This window comes from Nannospalax galili, unplaced genomic scaffold (genome assembly GCF_000622305.1).
Source record: "Nannospalax galili isolate Female #2095 unplaced genomic scaffold, S.galili_v1.0 scaffold155, whole genome shotgun sequence".
NCBI lineage: Eukaryota > Metazoa > Chordata > Mammalia > Rodentia > Spalacidae > Nannospalax > Nannospalax galili.
In genome coordinates, this window is record NW_008339923.1 from 9,321,364 (window position 1) to 9,338,431 (window position 17,068).

Here is a 17,068-nt window from a genome sequence, read left to right on the forward strand (position 1 = left end):
AAGAATAGCAAGTGATCTTAACCACTGAGCCATTTCTCTAATCCTTATATTTGTTTTATTTTAAAAGATGCTTCTGAAACTGGCTCCATATTTACTCCCTGCACCCAGGAATGCATTTACTTACTCCAAGTGCTTGACACTGAGCTCTGTTTCATTCATTGGCTAACCAATCTCTACAAAATCTAAGAAGGGAGTCCTAATTTAAGGACACAAAAATGGAGATTCTGAAAACTTAAATGACTTGCACTGGCTCTCAAGTAAATAAGTGAACTAGTGATGACCCCTTTGCCTTTTTCAAGATGGCCCCTTTTATCCTTCCTGGAACTATCTTCCTGATAAACTGCTTTGACTTTTAGTCCAGTAGCATTAACAATTGTTCTGGCACAAGATTGCATGAGAAGTTGGAAAAGTCGACACAAATATATTTTCAGTCTGAAGTCCCTAATAGCCAAGACTCAGCTGAATACACTGGCATAAATCCAAAAAGGAATGGAGAACTATAGGGAGGAGCTTCCTTACTGTCTCTTCAGTTGGTCCATAGACTTTTTCTCTTCCTCAATTCTTGCCTTTACAGCTTTCACGATTGTGGCCTGGAAAAGTTCAGCCCCTCTAAAGGAAAAATTGGAGCACAGAACAAATCAGTATTCTTGTCGTTCAACTTCCCCTAAAAATGATCATTAAGAGTCAGAGGTCATGACACTCCCTTTACTGGTGACTGACACAAGTTTCCTGACCAAAGTCATCCAGTCCTTTCTGGAAGTCCTTTTTCTGTGGATGAACAGAGAGTGGGCTGTTTGCCACCTCAGGAGGCCAGTGGAAAGAAAGCAGTTTGTTTTTCAAATATTAAATGCTTTCAATAGTGTCTCACAAAATATTAAGCAATATACCCTTTGTCCTTATTAGAGCTGTGTCTAGAAGGACCTGGCTAGGCAGGGTGAGTGAGTGTTCCTGGCTGAGTAGGAATGGGCCTGGAGTGGAGCTGGGTTGCCCTTGCACAGGCAAGAGTAGAGTTTGGCTCTATCAGAGGGATGGATACTCAATCTCTTTCTCAAGTTTCTTCCGTCAACCCATCCATTTTCTTTGTTTCTCCTCATATCTCAAGCCAGCTGAAGTGCCCTGATAAATCTCCCTAGCTTTTCTTCAACTCTGTCCCCTGGCTATCTGTTCAGTAAATTTCAAACCTATGGGAACCCAGTGATGTGCTTGCCATGTGCGAGGAGTGTCACAGCTGCTGAGCACAATACCTGTCTGCTGTGGACTTTGTGCAGTCCCCCTTCCTCCTGAAAGTCCCACTGCCTCTCTGGTTCTCAAACCCTGTCAAGTGACTTTCACTCCTAGATCTAGCTTCCTGTTTCCTAGACTTCCTAGAGAGATATCAGTCACAAGGTAAGCATTGCTTAGTTTCCTACATGCATCCTTTCCACAGCCATCAAAGACAGAAGGAGGACACGCATGGCCCTCTTGTAGATAAACTGCCCTGTGTTCAGTCAGCCTTGCCTTCTTGCCTTGGTTGCAGATGGAGGAATGGCATTCTGTCCTTTGTCCTCTCCGTGCAGTTCCCACTTTTCCGATGCTACAGGCATTCTGGTTGTGTGTTTGTGTGTGTGTGGGTAGTGATGGTGGGGTAATGTACACATGTGTATATGCATAGATACACTTGTGCATGTGGAGGCCAGAAGTTGATGCTGGGATGTCTTCCTTATTTTTTGAGACAGGGTCTTTCACTTATCTGGAGCTATTTTGGCTAGATTCACTGGTCAACAATCCCTGAAGTCCACCTGTTTCCAATCCTCAGGGCTGGAATTACAGGCATGAAATACCATACCTGGATTTTTATGCAGGTGTTGGGAATCTGAACTCAGATCCCCATACTGGTGCAGTAAGCACTTAACCCAAGGAACCTTATCCTCAGCTCCATGATACAGGTATTCTGACTGTAGACTTGCAAACACACTAAAGCCCTGATAATGAAAAGGAGGCCAGGTTTATCTCAAGCTTTCTCTGTCTACATGTTCAACACTGCCCCGTCACAGTCAAATAAGAACTTCCTGTGGTGACGTCACTGGGGCTGTTTCTCCACCCTCCTTCCTCACTCCTGCTTATTCTTTAGATTGCTTCTTAAAATGGAAAGCTGCCCAGCGCATGTCCTGTAGTTGTTGACACGCCCTCAATAGGCTTTCATGGCCTCTCAAATGTCTCACCACACTTACTGCTATCTGAATGTTTCTGTCCCTCCGAATTCAGGCTGATGGCAACAGGAAGATAACTAAGTTACAGATACTAAGTTTAGAGGATAACTAAGTTACAAGTGAGGTGACTGTAATAAATAAGGCCCAGGAGGACTCTTGTCCTCTCTACCATGAGAAGACATGGTGGGATGGCCACCTAAGAGCAATGGGCTACTACCAGACAACCAATCTGCAAGGACCACAATGCATGCCTTGTGTGTGTAGCCCACCTGCTTTACAGTGCCTTTATCATGGTCACCCAGACAGACTGAGAATTCTGTCCTGCTCTGCCATTACTTACATGTGGATCTGTTTTCTTAATAATTTGTAAGCTCGATAAGGGCAGGGGTGAGACTCGTTCTCTAGACCAAGCAGGCAGTGAACAACTGGATAGATAGATGGACAGACAGACTAGTGGGTAGATATATGGATGGAAGTGTATGTGATCTTTGGAATCCCCCCCGCCGTGAGCTCAGTGTCATTAAGATACAGCTTTTCTTTGATAAGCATGAGCTGGATTCTGAACCACAATGTCACTTTTACTATAACAGGAAGGACATACTTTCTAAGTAATTGTGACAACTTTGTGAGAAAAGACACTAGAATCTATTATGGCTTAGACCTCTCAAGACCAAAGATTTTGGGGAAAGTGAAAATATCATGGATTTATCTTTAAAAATGCTAGCCGTTTTCCACAAGTAAACAAGGTTACTATTGGGTTGAAACATTGTACTTTTCTCTGAAAATGATGTCTTGAGCATTAAACAATAATTATAACAATACATCAAAACGCTAATATTGCAAGTTAAGTGAAGTCACTGTCTACCTACCTAATGAGGTAGAGCATGCCACAAGGCTCCTTGAATTTAATGTCGGTCCCTACTATATCCTTTCCGTATGTTGCTCCAATTTAGGTATCAGAGGCTGAGATTGCTCTCATCTAAATGAACTTTTTAAATAAATGCATCTGTTTTGGCAGGGGAAGGAAATGAAATATAGGGAAACTGACACTATAAGCACATATATACGAATTTACACCTCAAGTTCAATGACAGATGTTGGTGATTTCATATGATAAATCAAAGTCTAATGATTGTCAGACAGTAAACAGATCCTATATGGTCTAGGAAGGTTGGCTTCCCTGGACAAGCACATACTTAGCCACTGGCTCCTTCCCACTCAACCTCATGGCTTCTAGTTGTTAGTGCTCTCCTTAGTGTTATCCTAAACCTACAAGATTGGAGCCAAAGGAGGAGGAAGGACAGAGTTCAAGAGAGAAAAAAGTATCAATGTGGAGTGTCCTAGAGAAGAAAATCAAATGGAGAGTGGAAAGGACTAAAGAGAAGAGAAGGGTCAGGAGGAATAAGCCGAGGAATGTAGACATGCTGGTCCTGAGTAAGCATCTGCGCTTTCTGAGCAGCGTCCTAGTGTTCCTGTAACGGCCACATCAACTTACGTTCTCACCGACAGTACATGTGTGTCCATCTTACCACATCCTCACCAGCACTGAGCTTTTGGTTTTTCAGAAGCAGTCATTCTGATGGGGATGAAATGATGTCAAATTGTAGTTTCTGGATTTGCATTTTGCTGATGAATAGTGACACTGAGTATTGGTTCATATCCTGGTTGGACCTTTGTGTATGTGCTTTCTTTCCGTGCCTTTTCTTGTGATGTTGGGGATCAGATGGGTTCTACCGCTGAATTTTATCCCAACCCCCACTTGTGTATTTTCTCTTGAGGTATGTCCATCCAGATCATTTGTCATTGTGTTACTCAGAGTCACATATTTTGTTACTACTCTATTTTAGCTGCTAAAGGGCTGGTGCCAAGTCCTTTGGGGACTGGCTTTTCTGGAAGGGAGTTTTAAATATTTCTTGAGGGTTCTCCAAGCAATGTCAGACAGAAATCATTATGTATTATTCCTTTCAGGTGCGTGTTCTCTAGAAGTGGCCTGACCCACCTGGATGCCAGAATCTGGGAAGCTTTTATGTCAGCCACGACGTGCAGAAAATAATAACTCATGAAGACTCTTCTCTGTAGCAGGAGGAAGGCAAAGCAGATGCTGTCCCAGATGATCCCCGCCTCCCCACTGGGCAGCTTACACTTGGAGTCCTCATCAGCTGTGGTGGCAAAGCAGGGAGAACCCAAACTGAGACGAACACCTGCTTCCATTGCTATTTTATACAATCTACAGTGCAAGCTTGGGGAATCTCACAGGAATAACAGCAGCATTCCGATGCTCTGACTTACTCCTGAGTCAAGTGGTTCACAAGCAATACCACATGCCTGAAATCTGACATCAGCACGAGGGGACCACACAATGAACTGTTCACACTATGAGGCACAGAGAAGCCACTGAGAGTTTCTTTCTTCAGAGACTTCCCAACAATAACACCCCAAAGGCAGATGAAATGCTCTGATATGGGAGAAAATACCTGTTCAAGGAGTGAGCCCTATCCAGAGACAACTAGCTTGCCCATGAACACAGGGTAGCCTATTAGAAGGGTGTGGGCTGCACATTTTATCTAAGTTAAAACCAGTTTCCAGGGGATGATTTATCCTCTGCTAAGTGCAGCCTGATTTAGAAGCCCCAGTCAGCAAGAACATCATCTCTAAACAGTGTCCTTTCTGTGCATCGTGGAAGCTCACAGGTGATGTAACCTGGGTTTTGAAGCAAGAAATAGCACTTCTTTTTGTCTCTGTAGGGCACTAACCCCGGAATCCTGAGGCTCTTCCCAGTTGGTTTCCTGAGCCTGAAGCCCATCGAGTTTCCTGGGGAAAGAAGGCCTAGAAGCCTCGGGTACCTTGAGAACTTACCATTCTGACTGCAGCTTTGAGAGTGCAGCTGGAATCCTCCCTAATCCTAACTGGAAAAATGGGGAGGTGCTGCTGCACTGTGCCCAATCTCCACCTGTGGTGGGGCTCGGAGGCACCTTGTGTTATAGGCAACAGTTCACCATAGCCTCCACCTAGGGACAGAATTGACCTCTCCTTTCACCTCATTTCTCTATGGGCTTTTCTCTAGGGTTTCCATTAGAACAGTACAACTGCTCTTTCTTTTCTACCCTCTCATCCCCCCGCCCAAAGGTTCTGCTTATACATACGCATTTTATAGCCTTTCACTGTGCAGGCCAGGCTGAAAGCTTGGATCAACCAGCAGCTATTTTTTACCAATGCTCCGATGTATCCACAGGCTCCTATCTAAAAAAGAAATGGGGAAGGCACATTCTCAAGCTCTGCGTCCAAAAAAAAAACCCAAAACCAAAACCCAAAACAAATTTGGTATCTAACAACCCTCACATGCAAGGATTGACAAGGACCTAGATCACAGAAGGGGCCCATGGTGCCTAAGACTCCACAGTCTTTAAGGCCAATGCCTGCCCATAGGTGGCACTAGCTGTTTGAGAACAATGTAAATTCCAGGGGCACTTACTCTCCATGAGAGCAGGAAGGGTCTGCAGTGTTAAGTTTCTGCACTTGAAAGCACAGCTGTCTACAAAAACTTGGACTGTTATAGGAACAAACCTCATCGGCATCATGTGCGCTAAGACAAGGACTTTCATTTTTGTAGATATTTTGTCACAGACCACATGACTTAAACCTACACTGGTCCCCAGAAGATCATCCCAGATCTAAGCTACAGGGTGAAGTTCATAGGACTGGAACAGGGAATAGGTAGTCATACTCATGGGTCAGTCCCACATCCTTAGATTTAACCAACCTTAGATAGAAAATATTTGGGGTAAAAAGAGAGCTGTAGTGAAACTGTACCTTCTTTTCCTTGTCATTATCCCCTAAACAATGTAGTATAGCAACAATTTATATGTTTGTTACATTGCAGTATGTAGTTATAAGTCATCTGGAGAAGAGTCAAAGCTAGAGGAGGATGTGCATGGGCTCTGTGTGAATACTGTGCATTATATAAGGAAGCTGAGCATCCAGAGACTTGGGAGTCTGTGATGGTCCTCACCATCCTAAGCAGAACCAAGAAAATCTATGTGCATTGAAGTTTGTTTGGCCAATTCTCTAGGTAAATAAATCTTTTTTGTTGTTTGGTATGTGGTTCTTTCTTCATAATGAACTTCTTACGTCAAGTTCCAATTCTCATCCAGATAGTTTAAGTAAACATTAATCACTGCAAGTCAACACATAAAGGTAATTGGGGTAGTTGTGCATATGGTCTAGGACATGCAAGTAGCATTTGCTCCCAATGCAGCAATTATTTAGCATGGGGTCTGTAGCCCTAAGAATAAGCATTCTAAACCCAGGCTTCAATCCTGTGCCTACAAGGTTTTGTTCCTTTCCTTCAGGTAGGGCCAGTCTTGCCCTTTGGTCTCTCTGGAGACACTTCAGTATGTTTATAAGCTCCCAGGAATCTTCCTCCTAGGTTCTCTAGCAAAATATAGATGTCTATTTTTTTTTGTTTATTGTTTCCCCACAATGTCCTGGTCATTGTTACTTATGATCATGGTGCCATTATTTACAAGTAGGTCCATCTTCCCTTTCAGAATGTGAGTTCCTCAAGGGTAACACCTGAGTCCTACTGATATCTAGTTCTTTAAAATGTAAAGCAGTCCTCATCAAAAGCTGGTAACTATACATTTCAGAATGAATAAATGGATGGATGAGCATGGGTGGATGAGTGTGAATGGATGGTGGATGTGTGTGTGGATGTGTAGATGGAAAAGGATATATGTGTGGATGGATATGAATGGGTGGTGGATATATGTAGGGATGGTGTGAATGGATGGTGTGAATGGATGGTGGGCCTATGTGGGGATGGTGTGAATGGATGGTGGACATGTGTGGGGGTGGGTAGAAGCATAGTGGATGTATGTGTGGATCGGAAGATGGATGAAGGGACTTTGCATACATTTGTTTTCCAGGAATACTTGTGAGATGAGCTGAGTGGACCCCTCCCCCTGAGATCAGCTTCAGAATGAGCCAGCTTCCTACTACTCTTTCTCACATTCTTTGCAACAACTCCCAATACTACTCCCAGTGAAAATTAGTGTGAGTGGGTTAAAGTGCTAAAATAAAACCACTTTATTGTCAACTAGAAAACTGGTCATTAAAGACACTACACCAAATAAGTTACTCAGATAAATATTCATGGCTACATACACTTTTTCAGACCTCTAAGCACTCTGGTACACATGCCAAAGCCAAAAACAAGAAGAAAACCCAATAGTTTTCCAAGTGAATGCTTGGTGAGCTCATCCATAAAAAGCAGGGAACCATCATATAACTGTCCCTCTAATACATGACTGCATGACCAGTGGCAGTCCTAGGAAGCAGGCACAGAGCTCATCAGTTAGAGCCTGGTAGATAAAGTGCTAATTCCTTCAGCTTATGAAAACTTGTTAAATTCCCCACAGCAATAAATAACTTGAGTGGTGGCCCTAAGGATAGATGCGATTCTGGAATTATCCCTGGGTAATGTGAATTATTTATAACATTAGGGTAAAAGTTATGCCCAAGGACAGACAGAAAGTAGTATGTGCTGTTCCTCAGCCCCAAGTTTTTTCCACAGGGCCTTACTCTTGATACGTATGCTGAGAAGTAATCCAATGCTGAATTCTTTCTCGTATCTATCTGGGTACACAAATGGTTCCTGCATCCAGTAGCCCATTCTACCTCATTGTACACCAACCCACAAAGAATTCCAGAGAATTCTCAGCTTTTTTATACTCTACAATTATTTCTAGGGAAGAGAGTTGCTTTTTGATGTACATGACTTGACTTTAGAAAGATTCAGTGGCCCTAATTCAGTCATAAAAGGGATGCCTCATAGTACAAAATCTGAGAGATGAAAACTTGTTCCTTTTGAGTAATAAAACATCTTAGAATTTATTTGTTGACTGCAGAATCTTCTATCCTGTGACCCTGAAATGCTTAACATGGCAGAACCAAGACTATTGGACAGTCATGGAAGCCCGAATTTGCAGCATCTTGGTTGGGGCTTTTAAGAGAGTCACATGAGACACCAGGGCTTTTAACAACCACAAAGTAGATTGTTTACTCTTAACTGAGACCACAAGCATGTTACATAGTAAGAGTCACTTACTGACAGTATATTTTTCATTGTAATCACAAAAATATTGTATGCGATCAACCAGTCCCAGTAGCGTAGGATGCTCTTGATGGGCTTCAGTAGCAAATCACCCCCAAAGAGCAGGAAGTAGAAACAGGCCACCAAGTAACCCATGCAGAATATGCTGATCCTGGTCGTTCCAGTGATGAAGATGATAGTGAGGACGAACCAGAAGAGGTAGCTGAAGATGACCACTTTGGACATGTCCAAGTATGATCTGGGAAACAAAACCCAATAATGAAAGGATAACTGTAAAAGGAAGTCAGGAATTCTACTTTAAGAAGTGCAGAAAAACCTCATATTTGACTCTGGACTATCCATAAAAGGATTTTGCCAACTATATGGTGAGCTCTGTGCAGACCTCTGCACATAACCAGCATTAGAGAGGTAAGTTGGGAGAACACTGCATGTAGGTATGAGTATCATCTTATTTGTGTCAAATTTCCCATAAAACAAAAACATTCTGCATACCACATGAATATTCAAAAATTTCTATGGGAGGCACAAATGATTATAAGACAAAAGACATTCTAAGAGACAGCTGCCTCTTGTCTGGTGAGAAAGAAAGAGAACAATGGGTTACTTTCAAGGAAGTAGAAAATCTCATTATTTGATGAAAGAAAACCCATACCATACAGAAAGATTTCACTGGAGGTTTAAAAAAAAACAAACAAAAAACTTCTGACAGAGGGAAGAACAACACTGACATTCTGTCCTTAGATACCTGCTGGCTGATTCAGGATTCTTTGCTGGGGGGAGGGGGGCATCCCTCCCAGTGGTTCTTTATGATGAAAGGTGAGACAGGAGTTCAGGGCCTAAGAATTCCTAAATAAACCATAGAAACTTGCAGAGCCTGGGCTGCTCTGTACGTAGTAGGTACTACAGCTGTAGGCCAGGGCTGTTTGTCCAGATCAGATTGGTTTGAGGGCAAGTCTGTGGGAGGACTGTCTTGATTGTTAATTGATGTAGGAGGCACCATTCAACGGGAAGGTGGTCTTGGGCTATAAAAGAAAAGTAGCTAAAGACTGGAAAGATGGCTCAGTGGTTAAGAGCACTGGTTGCTCTTGCAGAAGACCCAGATTCGAATCCCAGCACCCACATTCAAGCTAACAACTGTCTGTAACTCCAGTTCTAGGAGATCCGACACCCTCTTCTGACCTCCAAGGACATTGCATGACATAGGGCATTTACATACATGCAGGCAATATACTCATACACATAAAATAAAGATAATAAATAAAATTATTTCTAAAAAAGAAAAGGAGCTAAGTATGCACCTATAAGTGAGGAAGCAAACAGCAGTCCTCCATGGTTTCTGTTCCAGTTTCCTGCCCTGACTTCCCCCATTGATGGAGTGTGTCCTGGAGGTCTAAGCCAAATAAGCTTTTTCCTCCCCTAAGTTGATTTTGGTCATAATATTTGTTATAGTAACAGAATGAAATTAGGAGAGCCCTCTAGTTCTACACTTTAGAAGGGTGGCTAAGGTAGGTATTTAAAATGGCATTGTGAGGGAGAAGATGATGTACACCACACATCTCTGGAGCTAGAACCTAGAAAGTTCCACACAAATGCCATCTGTAATCTCAACAATTTACACCTGCTTTTGCTCACATCCTCCCATCAGGAGGAGCAGAGGCTGGAGGACCCGGCCCAAGTCACCCAGCTAGTAAAAGGACCCAAGAGCACATGGTGCTGCCAGACTCTGCACTGTGGCTGAAGGGAGTCTTAAGGCTTTCAAGGATGAGGACATATAGGGGACTGGGACTTGCCTCAAAGCAGGCCTCTAAATGAAACTAGGTCTGGAAAATCCAAGATACAGAAGGAATGCGCCACAAGAAACTGAGCCAAGAGTAGACCAAGTGCTATAAAGGGAGGCCATGTAGGACCCGGGAAACACTTTACATGGACAGAACCAGCCAGAGTGGCTCTCGGTCTTCGCTCCTTGGTATCCTGAGCACACAGGAGAGGAGGGAGGATAAAGATAGGAATAGGAGTAGGGGTGATGAGGAGGGACAGGGGTAAGGAGGGACAATGGGCATGAGAAAGAGGGATAGGGATGAGGAAAGAAGGGTCATAAAGAAGACAGGTGAGGACAGAGAGGGTAGAGGAAGGTTAAAAAAGCAGATGGAAAGAAAGGATGCGGGTGGAGGGGTAAAGATGGATAGAGAAGAAGGAGGCAGGATGGAGAGTGAGGAGGAGGAAGAAGGAGACAGCGGAGGGGTCCCGACTAGAGAGCTGCTTATTGGTATTGCCGGCCCAAGTCAGTTTCTGTTAGAAGAAGACACTGAGGCAATAAAAGAAATTCCACAGTGACAAAAGCGGACACAGAGGTGTAACTCTGAGGCTGATCTACTTCCAGTGATCCACGGGTAGAATGGCAGTAAAGGGCCATTCTGAGTACACTCGCATACCAAGGAGGTCTATGAAGAGGAGAGGCTGTGATTACCTGCAGTGAATGAAGTCTGGTACAGGGTTATGCTGGCTGAATGAGGCTGCGTCAAGGTTCATGCAAATCTCAACATTGTCCCCAGCCATGATACGCACAGCGGCCTTATTTTCATCCTCAAAAATCTGCCGTTGTAAGGAGGCACACAGGAGCAGCATGAAGTCATCTGGCAAGGCAAAGGCAGACCGCTCTTTGAGATCCAGAACGCTCACACAGTCAGCATACAACACACCTGTGTCTCCAAGGAGCATATTGGCTTTCAGGGCTGGGGCCAAGCCCTCACTTCCTATCCCAGAATGGGGGGCGAGGGAGAGAACATGATGTGTCAGGGGCTTGCTATGGTGGTGTCTGGATGTTGTTATGTCCGTGTTCTAGGTGCTACTACGTCCTACCAGGGCTGAGGAAGCCACTGGAGTGCTGTCTCCATCTTTTCACATGCAGCAGAGCAGACATTTCTGGTCTTTTTTAATCTCACCACCTCCCTTTGCATTTGTAACCAGAGCTTTCTCAGAGCTCAGTCACAATGAATGGTCAAGAGCAGGTGGCAAAGGCAGATAGCTTGTGAAGGACAGAGACACAGCCAAAAGCTGCCCAGAACAGACCCCCAAGTTAGGCCTCTGGACTGTCCCTGAGGCACAGGTGGCTTCTTTGGTTTTAAAATTACCCCTGAACCTTCTAAGTCAGGGGAGTTAATTCTGGAGTTTTTCCATGGCACCACCACTCCTTACTGCTCTGGGGGCATTGCTCCAACCATCCCTTGGCTAGTTGTTCTGGAAGGCTTGGACTGCATTCAGGACTCCAACATCTGTGGGCTCCTCTTGGGGCCACACCTCTGCCTTTCATTTTGGTTTGCATGCCATGGCAACTGGAAACAGAGTCACAGCTTACAAAGTCTCCTATCTAGTCTCTGAAAAGGCAGGCATGTAGGTACAAGTGCATGTGTGGGGGGTGTTGGAAGTAAATAAACTACTTCAACGTTAATTTATTTATTTTGCAAATGGAACTGAGCAAGTAGAAGCTATTACTGACCTAAAATGTTAATACATAAGACAAGCCTTCACACACTTAATGAAGTCCAGAGGAGGGAGTAAAGGCACTAATGATATATGAAGAATAATGAATAAATATAAGCCCCAATACCTATGTTCTGTGGTCCCAAAGAGAAAACACTTACAGACAAGAAACACAGGGTTGGGCCTCACAATGAAATCTGGGAAGTACAGCCATTTGATGATGTTGTCGTTGAAGTTGGCACCCTTGAATCTCCATGGGTAATCTGCAGGGGGCAGGGATGAGCAGCAAAATCAATTCCCTGGCACATCATTGCCCTTCTCAGCAGTCCACTGGCAACGGCTGTTGCTAGGAGCAGAGGCTCCAGGCAGAGTCCTCACCTTTACAGGGGGCAGGTGGGATGCCGATGCAGATGAAGTACTGGAAAGTGATGATGCAAGCCAGGAAGCAGCAGTACTTGGGCCAGACCTCAGCGATGGCTTTCCTTCTGCGTCGATACAAGACACCAATCAGCCAGCAGGCATGGATCATGGCGTAGAAATCCATTCGCTGGCCAATTACATTCACTGACATTAGGAAACAGGTCTGTATAAGGATGACAAGAGGCAAGAAAGATCGGGTTTACAGGGAAGGGGAGTGGTGTCAGCTGAGCAGGGCAGACTCCTCAAGCAGGTCTGTCCACACAGGGTCTTGAGGAGTCTCACTCCTTTGGGGGTCTTTTAGCATGAAGAGAAAAATACTATACAGATTACTTCTGAGGGAACTGATTATGCCATTCACAGTAACTCCTTCAAATAGGGAGGATGACAGCTATGATGCCCTCATCAGATATCACCACTGTAAATTTGTTCCATTAATTCCATCATAGGTTGTTATACAGAATTCCATCCATTCTGTTATGAAGCCATCACCACTATTTCAGGTCACAACAGTTCATTTGGCAGTTTACACTTTCAGAAGAAAATCAGTGCTATTTTATTCTTTTTTGTGTATTTATTTCTATTTTATGTGTATGAGTTTTTTGCCTGCATGTTTTAAGTACACCACCTTCATGCATTCCCTGCAGAGGCCAGAAGAGAGTGCCAGATCCTTTGGAACCAGAGTTATGGATGGCTGTTAGTTGCCATGTGGGTGCTGGGAACTGGACCAGGTCCTCTGCAAGAACAGCCAGTGCTCTTAACCGCTGAGCCAACTCTCCAGCCCCACTATTTTATTCTTAATAGGAAACTGAGATGATAACAGATAGTCATGTGTTTAGATGGGTCAAGAGGCCTAGAGGTCAGGAGATCTGCTGCAGAGTGGAGTGGGATGCTGGCTCCTGGTCTTGGAAAACTCCCAGCTGAGCCAGGCTAATGTGTCAGCATAAGTAACTTTGGATCAAGAACTGGAGTTGTATAATGGAGCTTCAGTGGTCAGCTGGCCCAAAGAATCTATTTAAATTTTCATTAAAAGAAACAAAGCACACGGGCAAGAAAACTCACCTCTAGGCCAAACTTGTAGAAGAAGTAGTTTATGAAATATTTGGCACAATTAATAATCCCATCATCTAGATGTAATCTTGTGATGTCGTGAAAGATAGTTTTCGACACTGGAGCGGTCAGGTTGTTCCGGCCTCGATAGTATTCCTGATGGCGATAAATGGTGACTTCAAAGGCCAAAATTGCCAACATCAGGAGGTTATTCTACAAACAGCAAACAAGAAAGCACAACGGTGTATGCCAAATGCTTTGTGATTTTGTAATTTTGAGCAATTCCTATTCTAGCCCTAGTAAATCAGTATTAATTTCTGGAGGTCTAAAAAAAGCAATGCTTTATGTCCTGGTTTGTTTCTTCATTACTGTGACAAAACACTCTGACCACTAACAACTTTGGGAGGAAAGGGTTTATTCAGCTTACATCTCCCAGGTCATAGTTCATTAGGGAGCCCAAGGTAGGAACTCAGGGCAGGAACCTGGAAGCAGGAGCTGGAGCACAGGCCATGGAGGAACGCTGCTTACTGGCTTGCTCCCTTGGCCCCTGCTCAGCCTGCTTTCCCATGCAACACAGGCCCACCTGCCCAGGGGTGGCACCACCCACAGTGGCTGGGCCCTCCCACATCACTCATCAAGAAGATGCCCCTCAGACATGGCCATAGGCCAGTCCAATAGAGGCAACTCCCAGATTGAGGCTCCCTCAACCCAGGTGTGTCAAGTTGACACTAAAGCTATCCAGCACAATTGACCCCTTGTCAACTTCACTGACATACACATCACCATTAAACCATACGCTTTCCAATTTCTGTCCCCAAGCTATGATGTTAACATTAATATCACAACATAAGACAGTACAACCTCAAAAACCCCACAGTCCTTAAAATAATCCAAACACTTAAAAGTCCATAGTCTCTTTTAAAAGTCTCAACTGTGGGTGGGCTTCTGTAAAATCCAAAACAAGTACTGTCTTATTTCAAAGGGAAGAATCGGGCACACCCAAGAAAAACCAAAGTCCAGCAAAGTAGCTCAAGGCTGGACATCTGGGATTCACTCACGATCCTCTGGCTCCAAAGGGCACTGGCAGCTCCATTGCTCCAACTCTGCAGTCCACAGCACACCCAGCCCATCTTGCAGACCCAGGCCAGCTCCATTCCACACCTACCGCTGTCCTTGGTGGTCGTCACATGGTCTCGGCATCTCCAAAAAGCTGGGGTCGCCACTGAAACCGAGGCTACACCCTCACCAATGGCCTCTTGCCTCTTGGGGTGCAAACCCTCAGTTTCTCTCCATGACTTCTTCAATTCTGGGGTCTTCGCTGCAACTGAAGCTGCACTTTCACCTATGGCCTTTCCTGGCCTCTCAGAGTGCCAAGCCTCAGCTGCTCTCTATGACCCCTTCACATTTTCAACACCAGAACCCACAGTCTCTTGGTAATGCAAGAGACTCTGACACATTGCCAAGTCCTGCTTCCAGCTTGAAATAGAGGTGCGGGTCCCCTCTGTGTGCTGACCCTGAGGAAATACCTCCCAGAAGACTTCACCACAGTGATGCTAGTCTCTTGTTACTTACAGCTGGTTTTTCAGCCCCAGCTAACCAGCATCAATTGTCCCAGTAAAGCAAAGGTTTTGCTTCAGGTGCTGATCTCCTCCTAATCACAGCTGATTCCTCAGCCCCAGCCGACCAGAACCCACAGATTCTCAATCCAAAATCTCACGTGAACAGCCTGATAGTCTCCACTTCCCTTTGAGGCTTCACAAGCCGGGCCTCCATCATCTACAACTCTTTCAGCATAACTGTTCCAAGCTCCATTGCAACAAACTCTGAGCACACAATGGCTTTTCCAGCCCAAAGTCTGAAACACTTCCACAGTCCTCCCCAAAACACCAAGGTCAGGTTTGTCACAGCAATATCCTACTCTCTAGTACCAATCTCTGTCCTGGTTTGTTTCTTCATTGCTGTAACAAAACACTCTGACCACTACCAACTTGGGGAGTCACAGTTCATTAGGGAGCCCAAGGTAGGAACTTTACAGTTGCCATGCCCTTTATGGACATGGGGTTGACTGCTGTGGTAAGAAGATCTAGACTCTCTGGACACAAGACTGGCTGCTTTTTCTATTTATTGATAAGTATATGCCACAGGCCAAGGGAGCAGCATCCAGTCTCCTGAGGAGGGAAGTTCCTACCTTGTTTGCAATTCTAAGTGCTAAAAAATAAACAGGGTAGGAGAAGCTATTGAGCTGGAGGACAGGGTGATTATTACAGGGTGGATTTAACACCTCTGTAGTCTGGCCAGAGAGAAGCAAACCGAGAAGCAAGCCTTTGATGGCAACACCTAATCATGATAGTAATGACAAGAGATTTGACATGTATGGAAGCAGGTGCCAGACGCTGTTCTCTGTAGCCTTTCCAGACACCAATTTATTTATTTATTTATTTATTTATTTATTTATTTATTTATTCATTTATTTTTTGGTCTTTTTGAGACAGGGTCTCCCTGTAGCCCCAGCTGTTCTGGAACTCACCATGTAGACCAGGCTGGCCTTGAACTCACAGAAATCCGGCAGCCTCTGCCTCCCAATTAAAGGCATGTGCCAGCACTCCTAGCTTTCTAATATGCTTTTCTGTTACTGTGATAAATACTGTGACCAAAACCATGTTGGGGAGGAAAGGGTTTATTTCATTTTACAGATTATAGTCTGTCATCTAGGGAAACCAAAGATAGGCATGAACTCAAGACAGGAGCCTGAAACAGAACCCATGGAAGAAAGCTCTTACTGGCTTGCTTTCTCTGAATTGTTCAGCTAGCTTTTTTTGGTCTCTTTGAGACAAGGTCTCCCTATAGCCGCAGCACTCACTATGTAGACCAGGCTGGCCTTGAACTCACAGAGATCCGCCTGCCTCTGTCTACCAAGTGCTGGGGTTAAAGGCGTGCACCACCACGCCTGGCTTTGTTTTATTTTTTTTGACAGCTCTTGGGCCAGGAGCCAATCTAGATGTCACCATATGAAAAAATCTTCCAGAAACTCCACAAAAAGGGGACATTTAGTGCATTTAACACTCTCAGGTGCTGAGTATAAAGGTTTTACCTTTAAGTGCCTTGTCAGTGTAATAGGACGAGACTGCTTGAGTTATTCATCAACATAAAATGCAAAAGACTCTAAATGATTTCGTTTTCATTATGTTTCTATGGCTATTTGCAACTGAGGTTCTTTTTGTAGAGATATGCTGTATTACTTTGAAATCTAATATGTGCTCGTTATTAAAGATTCAGGAAGCAGAGTTTAGAGAGCGAATATTTCTCATAATGCTGTTATGGTGCCTTCTCAGAAACAACCACTACGGACAACTTGGTAGATTTTTATCTAGTGTTTTTTCTCCGAGTCTAGAAAAAATAACACTATCCACAGTGTTCTAAAATTTTCTCTTAAAAAACTTAATAATGTATTTTGGACTATTTTTGGTTCTGGTGTGTCAATCAGCCTTGCACTTGAAATGGTTACATGAGGCGCTAGTGAAGATTTTTGTTGTATTTCACAGAACTCAGGTCAGACTGCTTGGTCAATTTGCCTTTTAGCACAATGTAGTACAGATTTCAGTATTTAGCCATTTTGCTGCAAAGGTGATTCTAAATGTTACCTAAGGAGACAAAATTACCATCAAATGGGATATTAAGAGTCTTAAGGGGGTACTGGAGAGATGGCTCAGTGGTTAAGAACATTGGCTTCTCTTCCAGAGGACATTGGTTCAGTTCCCAGTACCTACATAGTGGCTAACAACCATCTGTAACCATAGTTCCAGGGGGATCTGATGCCCTC

The 17,068-nt window shown here is 44.1% G+C and overlaps 1 protein-coding gene across 2 annotated transcripts in view; it reads right to left on the reverse strand.

Annotated features, from left to right (window-relative positions):
* Piezo2 (piezo type mechanosensitive ion channel component 2) overlaps window positions 1-17,068 on the reverse strand; it is a 442,859-nt gene that overhangs the window by 68,839 nt on the left and 356,952 nt on the right. For both annotated transcript variants that reach the window (XM_008834681.3, XM_029564318.1), the window contains 8 exons: window positions 13,261-13,461; window positions 12,160-12,364; window positions 11,943-12,044; window positions 10,769-10,934; window positions 8,296-8,539; window positions 5,333-5,429; window positions 4,189-4,348; window positions 520-609 (listed from right to left, as the gene is read on the reverse strand). In XM_008834681.3, the coding sequence (XP_008832903.1) occupies window positions 520-609; window positions 4,189-4,348; window positions 5,333-5,429; window positions 8,296-8,539; window positions 10,769-10,934; window positions 11,943-12,044; window positions 12,160-12,364; window positions 13,261-13,461 (1,265 nt within the window). The remainder of the gene's footprint in view (window positions 1-519; window positions 610-4,188; window positions 4,349-5,332; window positions 5,430-8,295; window positions 8,540-10,768; window positions 10,935-11,942; window positions 12,045-12,159; window positions 12,365-13,260; window positions 13,462-17,068) is intronic.